The sequence below is a fragment of the Cucurbita pepo genome, chromosome LG08 (assembly GCF_002806865.2).
Source record: "Cucurbita pepo subsp. pepo cultivar mu-cu-16 chromosome LG08, ASM280686v2, whole genome shotgun sequence".
NCBI lineage: Eukaryota > Viridiplantae > Streptophyta > Magnoliopsida > Cucurbitales > Cucurbitaceae > Cucurbita > Cucurbita pepo.
In genome coordinates, this window is record NC_036645.1 from 3,042,999 (window position 1) to 3,052,828 (window position 9,830).

Genomic DNA, 9,830 nt, shown 5'->3' on the forward strand with positions numbered 1-9,830 from the left:
GATGATGGTAACTAATATTTAAAGTTTTCTCAAGCAAACCAATCGAAGAACTTTCATTTTTCAGAACCTCCTATATATTTCAATCGCTCCATTCGTATTAGTTAAAGTTAGCAATTCATATTTTGTAGCCGGCGGCGGAAGAGGAGGTAAGAGGATTCGTTTCTGTTAGTGGTTCGATGGCCGGCGGTTCAGATGCGGCCGAAGCTGTTACGTTAACTTGCGCACGATGCGGCAAACCTTCCCATCTTCAGTATGTGTTTTAAACTTTCTTTTCAAGTTTTCAGTAGCCGTGCTAGTTCGCATGTTATCTTTGGTTCTTGAATGTCGATGGAATTTGAGTTGTTTTGCGTTTCTTTGAAATTGGATGGATTTTTAGTCGCTTAGTTTGGGCGTGCGAGTTGTGAATTGAGAATCAAGTCAATGGAACTTGGAAGATAGTTCATGCCTTCGGAAGTTTATTGTTGTTTTTCTTTTTGTGGCTTCTCGGGCGAAATCTGAATCTAAGAATGATATGAAAGAAGCTGAAAGTAATGGTTTAGTAGGTTTTTTTTTTCCCTAGTGATTTTGGTGGAATTTGATTGCCGATATGCTGAATCGGTAGGGGCTTCTGGCCATGATATTCCGAACTTGAATCTTTTTGTAAGCTGGGTACTTGCTTTGCAAGTTTAGAACCAATGGGTGGTTGGAGCGCTTTTGTGTCGGTTCTCTTTGTGACTTTTTTCTTTCTGGAGGGCAATGATTCATTAGTTTAAAACGAATGAGCAGTGTTTTTAAAGCCTTATATCAAGAACTTTACTTGGGAAGTTATAGGATTGTTTTCCAAGAAATTTTGGTGGATTATGATAATCATTGGCAATTGGTGATTTTGATGGTGTTCTCTTATATCTTTTTCTGTAATTGTACTCTATTCAATGTTTGTGCCAATCAATGGTTTGAAAGGCTAAAAGCGGTTTTCTGGTTGTTCCTTTGAAGAAGCAGGGCACAAGCTTCAATTTAAAATACAAAGAACTTTGATAAAAATCATAGAAATGTATATTAACTTTGATAAAAATCATAGAAATTTATTTTCTTAATATTTGTCATCAATATTTCTTTAGGCCTTGTGGGTAAAGTAAAATATTGGGCGAAAATTTCAATTTGTGGTGTGTTGGTGTTAAATACGTAAGCAAGCTTTTATATTTCTGAAGAATATGACGAATTGATATTGTTCTTCCTGAGACTTTATGACGTAATGTGTCTTGGGGAAGCAAGGCATAACCTCTTTTGATCCAAAAAAGGCATCAGACTCATGATTAAAAATTAGATTATGGTTAGAGCACTTTTTCATGTAAGCTCCTGGGTTATTTTGAGGATCTCCTGGTTTTCCTTTATTATTATTATTCTTACTTTTATTATTATTATTTTTGATAAAAATTGTTTCTTAAGAAAATGAAAACTAATGAATGCTTGATTTGGACTCTGTTTTGGATCAAGTGAAGTATAAATGGATGATGAGAAATCAATTTAAAGCCAAGGGGATTTTTACTAATTCTCTACTTGGCTTAAATAAAAAAGAATTATGGTTAAAATAATGCAAATAGCTTTAAAAGGAAGCTGTAAGAACTTTATATCCCAGACATCCTCACACTTCTGAATTTGAAAATTTTATCGGTTTCTTTCTCACCTGTAAAGGCATTTAACTGCATTGTTTCATAGCACCTTTCTCTTTGGCTTGAAGGGATTTCCAACCAAAGATTGCTTCGAACCATGTTGAACTTGGATATGGGCTAATCAGTAGACAGCAAAAGTGTCAAGTGAAAGCCACCACAGCTTTTGGGTCTTAATTGTACTTCAAAAGGAAATGGCATATTCATTAATGGGTTCTATCATCTGGTGATTGATAATTAGTCCGACTAAACAGTGTGTATCTGAGAAGTGTGATAGTAGCAATAATGACAGTGTAGGGTTTGTGTTTCAGAGTGTGATTCAATGATAAATTTGTTGTTTGGAATTATTTGAGACCCGTTCTTTAGGGATACTCTGTTTGATTTGTTTGTTTTTAAGGTTGTAGTTCACATATTATTATTATTAGTATGTTTTTTATTTTTTATTTTTTAGTTCTGCAGTCAACATATTCCTTGAGAACCCTTTGTACTTTTTATTAGTTCCTTTTTTTTCCCCTAATTAACTTATCTTATTTTTAGGTGTCCAAAGTGTATGGAACTGAAGCTTCCTCGGGAGGGTGCTGCTTTTTGGTCTGTAATCATTTCCAATTACTTCTAGATGTTTATTGGATATTAGTTAAATCAATCGTATAAGTTAACCTTTTATGCCATCTTTTTCTTAAAAACATTGTTTGTGAACATGTAATATGACGTGAGTTGAGGAAACCATTACTGGAAGTTTTTACATTCACGTTCTGTCAGGTTGAGAACTTGTGAATTCGAAGTTTGACACGTGTTTGGGCATATATAAGAACCTCCACATGTAATTGTATAACATTCAGAACTTAAACATTACAGTTTCTTATGCATCAAGACTTTTTGTGTTTATTTAGTGTACTGCAGGGTATTGATTCATCTATATTGGAAAACTAATAATCACTTGCTCAGGACATTGTTTCTGTATTAGATGGCCCTTTGATGATTTGGATAAAATATTTGTTAGAATTGGAATCATAATGAATGATTATATTTATGAAATTTCCTATCTCAACAGCTCTCAGGATTGTTTCAAGGCATCTTGGAGCGCTCACAAATCAGTACATTTAAAAGAAAAACTGTCTCTGATAGGGACTGGTAATTCTGGGGAACAAAATTCAGATCGAGCAAGTGAAGGTTGGCTATATTGCTTGAAGAAAGGGCAAGCAAGATCACCAAAACTTCCCCATTTTGATTGGACAGGGTAAACATTGAGGCTTTTACATTGTTCTTGTATTATACATCCTATTCATCTTTTCCTTGTTGGGTACTCACGTTAATCCCATTGTTCAATTGGATAAGTATTTTTTTTCTATAGCATTCTCTTCCAATGGATGTCCTGCTCTCAGGATTGTTTATTCATTTACTAGTTAAAATAAAGCTTACACTTGGATCTTATGTCGTAAAATTGGTAAAATGTGTTAAAGAGTTTTTTGCACCATGTTTTATTCCAAAAAAGCTGGCTGTACCGTTCTATATTGTATCTTTCTACCTTGTTGCCAATTTCACAATACTAGAGTAGTACTCTTGGGCTAGCTGTAAATGTATATTATGAGACCATTAACATTCAGCACGTGGTGCTTGAAGCAAATCTGAACTCTTTAGTTTATGGCATTCTTGTGAAGAAACCCATCTTGTTGATCTTTCATCTGAAGACTCTGTTCCTGTAGATTGATATGAGTGATTTGGATACTGTTTGTACCTTTGATTAAAATTGGTGGGTGGTTCCCTTCCCTAAACTTCATGATAGAAGACACTAAGACTGTTTTCCCATTGGTGTACAACGTTGATTATTATAGATTTCAAGATGGCATTAACAAATTAAACTTCCAAGTTAACATGTGAAATATTTTCTTTTGAAGCATTGGATGCATGACTCTGTTATTTTACAGGACTCTGAGGCCATATCCCATATCTAGCAAGCGAATTGTTCCTCCTCATATAGAGCGACCAGATTGGGCAGATGACGTGAGTTTCAATAATTCTTGTTGTGCATTTAGCCTTCGTGAATGTTAGAGAAAATTAATGTTGATATAGTACTCGGAATGAATGCATAGATCTATCTAAGTTTCTTATATGAAAATCAAGTAGGCAAAATATGCATTTCTATTTTCAAATGCTTCCAACCTACTTGTACTTTGTGAAAATAGAAACGCATCCAAAAAGTTCATTTGCAAATGTATGCGGATGCCCCATTTTAAAGATTGAATGCTGGGAGTAAAAGACCTGAAGTTTTAGAGAGTCCTCAATCAGTTGTCCTGGTGTGGGTTTCCGACTCTGATTCCCTGGCCATTAACCATTAGTTTTGGCATGCAGATGAAGTGTTCAGTCGGTTGGAGACTTTGAACATGTTGAGTGATGATTGAGTCAAAATGCTAAGAATTAGAGTTCAAGATTCTCTCTTACGAATCAGATTGTTCTTTCTTCTTTTTGTTGGATACTTAATATTGAAATGTCATCTTGTACTTTAGATATACATTGACTATAACAAATGAATAATTTTATCGGTTTCTTTTAAGGAACATAATTTTTCATTGATGAAATGAAAAAGTATAAACAAGGAGCAAGAGTTTACATGGGAAAATTGCCAGCAAACAACTTAATACAATGAGACATAGGATAACTAAAATATCTGAAAGCAACTAAAGAATCCATTATTCCAAACATCTAGATTTAAAGGCCCTCCTACAAACCCAGCAAAAGAATCCAAAACAGCATTACCAACACTTGACCATCTCAAATACTAGCCATAGCTACAGTTCCAAAGAGAAAATCGAAGATTAAAACCAAGAGCAACATTTTGCAGCCGAGCAATCTAAGTTGTTGGGACAACAAGCGAAACAAAAGCTTGGTAGGGAAATGAATAATTTTATTGAAAGCTGTCCAATGAAGATCTGAGATGAGTACGGTAGAATTATATTTTATACTTCACTAGCTGATGCTCTCTTGATATATATATATACATTTAAGAAACTTGGATGCACCCTTCATGCGCGTTAGTGGCACTCTGGTATAATCTCCTGTTTGAATAAATCTTTCTGCTCTTCATCCATTCTTCTCTTGAAATATAAATTGATAGATAAGAGAGTTACGGATATGGGTAAACAGTAATGTTTGCAGGTCTTGGAGGTTTGTTTGTCCCCAAATGTACATATATGATACTATATTTTTCAGTTGATCTCATATAAATGTTGTTTCTGTTTCTATTTCTGCATCACTTTTTAATTGGTATTCGTTGTCTTTTCTCTAAATTTGCAGGGACTTCCCAAAATTGAGCCAAATAGCGATTTCCAACATGTTGTTGAGGTAACCTTCTGTTCCTTAGCTATTAGTTTTAAATTTTTTAATTGAAAATTTCAGTCACTTGACTAATTATATATATTCTTTTCCTCGAAGATCAAAACTCCAGATCAAATTGAGATAATGAGAGAGGTTGGCAGGGTATGTCTTACTTCTCTTCAACTTTAATTGCCAAGTTGATTCTCTTGCTTTATCAGTTTATTTCATCTTATAGTTTTGAGTATGTTTTTCTAAAATTTATTGAAAATTCCAGATGAAGCATACATTTGTATTTTTACATTTATGCTTTAAGAGTCTATCCGGTGATTAAATAATTTATTTGTTAGATTTCAAGGGAAGTTTTGGATGCGGCTGCTAGAGTGATTCAACCGGGTATAACTACTGATGAAATTGACCGTGTGGTTCATGAGGCAACGATAGCTGCAGGTATTAGAAACACCAAATATTTTTATTCTGTAAATTATTATTAATTTTTTTTGAAGTAGTACCTTCAATTGGTTGGTCTAGTAGTTAAAAGAGGCAAGTAAAAAATTTAAATGCCTTCGGAGTGATGGTTTCAAATCGTGATGTCCACTTGATTAATCTGCAGAATTTCCAATGACAGGAGAGTAGCTATTTTCTTCCTTTCCACTATTTGGGAAAGGGATCATTGTTGTGTTATTGCCATCTTTGTCAAAGATGTACTTTGATTTCTTCTTCTCTTTTGCTTTCATTTGGATTCTCTCTTGTTTTGTTTTACTACCTTTTGAACTTTCAAATGTGCCAGTTTATTGTGAGATTTATTTTTTTTACAAAATAGGTTAATTATGATTCAATTTAGATTGGGGGAACAATCATTTGCATGGGTACCGTGATTACTAATTTTTTTCATACATTGTTTCAGGTGGATATCCATCTCCACTCAATTATCACTTCTTTCCCAAGTCTTGCTGCACGTATGCACTAATTTTTGCACAATTTTCATAAATTTTATTTGTTGTGTTTTTTGGATCATACGAATTTCAGTTTGTTTCTCTCTTTGCAGTTCCGTTAATGAAGTGATTTGTCATGGTATTCCTGATGCAAGGTATGTGTTTTAATCCCTCGTTCATGTGGATTTGGCACATCTCATGTTGATGAATCTGTGTCTTCATGCTTTGAATTTGAAATTGGCACCAATCTTGATCATTTGATGAGGTAGACGTTTATTCAACATTTGCTCTAATTGTTTCAGGAAACTAGAAGATGGTGATATTGTAAACGTTGATGTGACTGTGTACTATAAAGGTTATCATGGTAAGACATGTAATTGATCGGTTTTAATTGACCCAAACAAGTTTATTTTTCTGCTAATTGCTAACTTAAAAAGGTTGAAATGCAGGTGATCTCAATGAGACATACTTCGTAGGCGAAGTTGATGAAGAGTCCCGACGTTTAGTCCAGTGTACTTACGAGTGTTTGGAGAAAGCTATAGCCATGGGTATGTGTCAATAATGCACCATGGACTTTACAACATAAATTTTGTAATCCCTCGAAAAAACATATACGAAGTTTTTGAATAGGTTGCAGTGGATCATTCTGCGGATTCATAGAAAGAGTTAATTTTTGCCTAATGTGAAAACAGATTAGCATTATGTTGCTCTTACCCGTGGCTGTTCTTCCTAGTGAACCAATGTCTACAATCAAAAGAAAAGTGAAAATTAGGTCGATTGTTAAGAATAGGCTATTTTATTCATAGTGTTGCTGTGACATGATCCTTTCTTGATATAATTTTAGTTTCTAGTATTATTATTATTTTTGTAATGTTATAAATTTTTTTGCTCTGAACTGTTTGTAATCATCATCAGTGAAGCCTGGAGTTAGATTCCGTGATGTCGGAGAAGTAATTAATCGTCATGCTTCTATGTCGGGCTTGTCTGTGGTAATGTCTAACTGTAGTTTCGAATTAAAGTCGCTATCAGTTCTAGTTCTACCGGATTAAATGTTTGTTTAATTTGTTTATTTTCTCACTGCCTTCTTTGTACAATTAGGTCAGGTCATACTGTGGGCATGGCATTGGAGAGCTCTTTCATTGTGCCCCTAATATTCCCCATTATGGAAGTAAGTATGGGTGAAATAGGTCTCAAACACTTCTGATTCCACCTTGTAAAAAACATAGTTCAATCTTTTATACCGATGTATCGTACTCTCTCGACCAGGTCATCCCGCCTAAGATAAGGATCGGGATCTCTCAACGGGTCTGGGCGCAGATAGCCTCCATCCGCAAAGAGATCTAAGACCTTTTTTTGAACGGACCCACGCCCCATATGGAAACGATGAAATTTGTCTCATCTCTTTGATTAAGTCTTTCTTAGTGGGATTTCTAGGAAGAAAGTGGGCGATGACTTCCTACTTAGAGTGGGAACCGCAAATGGTTCCTGTCGGATCTATCCTATCCTTAAAAAAAATTTCTATGTGGTTACTTCTTAATAATAGTTGGTCTTAATAAGAGTCCGTTGGATGTGATGCCTTTTAACACGGATAGAAATTCATACAATTTCTCTTTCATACATTCAACGTGGTGATTGTGGTNCCCCCCCCCCCCCCCCCCCAAGAAAAAAAAGAAAATGAAAAAACGAAGTGTGTTTCGACTACATTCCCTTGTCTAAAGGGCACAATCCCGTGACGATGTACATCTTCATTGGTTGTTGAGTTTGGAATGTAGAGGCAAACTATAGATAGTAAAAATTATATGTTTTTCTACCTCTTGTTGGCCTCCTCTATAAACATCTTACTCTCAGTTATGTACTGACCAGGAAACAAAGCAGTTGGTGTGATGAAAGCCGGGCAGACCTTTACAATCGAACCAATGATCAATGCAGGTTCGTGTTTACTCACTATTTGGTTCCAGCACGACACGTGTTTCCCCTCCTTTTCTTTTTTGAATAATTCTAAATATTCTAAGCACAGGAGTATGGCGTGATCGGATGTGGCCTGATGGGTGGACTGCTGTTACAGCTGATGGAAAACGAAGTGCTCAGTTCGAACACACACTCTTGGTAACAATGAAAATCCCTTGACTATCTCTTCTTCCAATATAATATCTTGGTTATAATGGTCTGGCTAAAATCAAGTTATGGATAACCTGTCTCTTAGACGATCTTCGCTAATTGGAAGATGTTTCTGTAACCTCTTTTGATACCATCTGCATCCCCGACTTGGTCTTAATTTGCACTGTATGCCAAAATTTTCTGAAGGAAATTGGCATGTCCACCAAGAACTAAAACACTAGAGAACTGTTTGTTGAAAAGCACATGTTGCATCACACGCAATTACCTGTTGGGTTCTAGACCTCTATGAACCATTTTTTTTTTCAATCCTTTCATTCCTTAGTTGACAGTCAAGTAAAATGATATGTAGTGTCAGTTTAGGTTGGTTTTTGGTGAAAATCAACGTCAAGCCGACCTATTTGGCTTAAGGAAAAAAAAAAAAAAAAAAAAAAAACCAACGTCGTGTCCTTTCCAAACTCACTGCCCTATTGCCCTATCTAAAGGAACAAAAGCAAATTGCCTAGAACGAATAGTGTAACAGCCCCAAGCCCACCGCTAGTAGATATTTTCTTTGGGCTTTTTCATTTGGATTTTCCCTCAAGGTTTTAAAACGTGTATGCTAGGGAGAGGTTTCCGAACCCTTATGAAGAATGTTCGTTCTCCTCCCCAACCGATGTGGGATCTCGCAATCCACCACCCTTTGGGGTCCAGCGTCCTCACTAGCACTTATCCCCTTCTCCAATCAATGTGGGACCCCCCAACCACCCCCTTCGAGGCCCAGCGTCCTTGCTGACACCGCCTCGTGTCCACCCCCCTTCGGGGTTCAGCCTCATCGTTGACATATTGTTCAATGTCTGGCTTTGATACCATTTGTAACTGCCAAGCCCACCGCTAGTAGATATTGTATTTTTTGGGCTTTTCCTTTCGAGTTTCCCCTCAAGGTTTTAAGACGCATATGCTAGAGAGACGTTTCTAAACCCTTATAAAGAATGTTTGTTCTCCTTCAAAACTGACGTGAAATCTCACAAATACAAGAATTGATTCAAACAGAAATAACCGAATATTTTGTAAACCTACCTAATTCAATTCACTGCAAGTCTAACAAGGTTCAGTCGATTTTGTTAGTCTTTTTTATTCTAGCTTGCACTTGGAATGGAAATTCACTAAAATATGGTGTAATTTTGTGTTATGTAGGTAACAGAAACTGGAGTTGAAGTCCTCACAGCTCGGTTGCCTACATCTCCCAAGGTGTTTCCATGGCTGAGCTGATTAGATTATCTTGAAACTCCCCATTTTTGGCCTCAGTTTCAGAAGACACCAGACTTTCTAAAAACGTTGGGCTCTCAAAGGCTTGGAAACATAACACAAATAATGTTCTCATAGTAATGGAACTGATTTTTGTTTTTATTTATTGAAGTCTGCCTATTTTTGTCTGTTGGGCTTTGAGGGCGATGAAGCCGTGTGCTAATGCTGATGCCCCACCAATGGCCTATGTTTACTTCTCTTTTATCCATAACCAAATCACTTTCAGCTTCCCTTTGTTTGTGATGTCTACTCTTTTATTTTCTTTCGAGGAACAGATGCTTTTTTTTAACCATCTCTGTGAGATTATACAAATTAAGAAAGTTTATAAGATCGAATTATGACGTAAGAATTTTNAAAAAAAAAAAAAAAAAAAAAAAAAAAAAAAAAAAAAAAAAAAAAAAAAAAAAAATCAAGCCATTCATATTAAATAATCAATCCAGCTATGAATGTATAAATTTTTTGAGTTTAAGTTGTTTGAAGCTATATATTCAAATTTTTGTTTTTAATAAAGGTAAATATGATGGGTTGAAAGACGAAA

General features: G+C 35.6%; 1 protein-coding gene across 1 annotated transcript; it reads left to right on the plus strand.

Annotated features, from left to right (window-relative positions):
* Nucleotides 1-86: 86 nt before the first annotated feature.
* Nucleotides 87-9,579, plus strand: LOC111800772 (methionine aminopeptidase 1A). The gene is made up of 16 exons (XM_023684614.1): nt 87-250; nt 2,184-2,234; nt 2,698-2,883; nt 3,572-3,647; nt 4,938-4,985; nt 5,076-5,120; nt 5,306-5,405; nt 5,863-5,914; nt 6,004-6,045; nt 6,193-6,254; nt 6,340-6,438; nt 6,806-6,879; nt 6,989-7,058; nt 7,754-7,819; nt 7,908-7,996; nt 9,182-9,579. Exons 1-16 carry the CDS (start codon nt 177-179, stop codon nt 9,254-9,256), a joined length of 1,209 nt encoding a protein of 402 aa, XP_023540382.1. The 5' UTR covers nt 87-176; the 3' UTR covers nt 9,257-9,579.
* The last annotated feature ends 251 nt before the right edge of the window (nt 9,580-9,830 follow it).

Coding starts and splice junctions, on each gene's coding strand:
- LOC111800772 (XM_023684614.1), top strand. CDS start 177: ATGGCCGGCGGTTCAGATGCGGCCGAAGCTGTTACGTTAACTTGCGCA. Junction 5,121..5,305: donor TAATGAGAGAGGTTGGCAGG/GTATGTCTTACT, acceptor TTTATTTGTTAG/ATTTCAAGGGAAGTTTTGGA. Junction 7,820..7,907: donor CGAACCAATGATCAATGCAG/GTTCGTGTTTAC, acceptor TTCTAAGCACAG/GAGTATGGCGTGATCGGATG.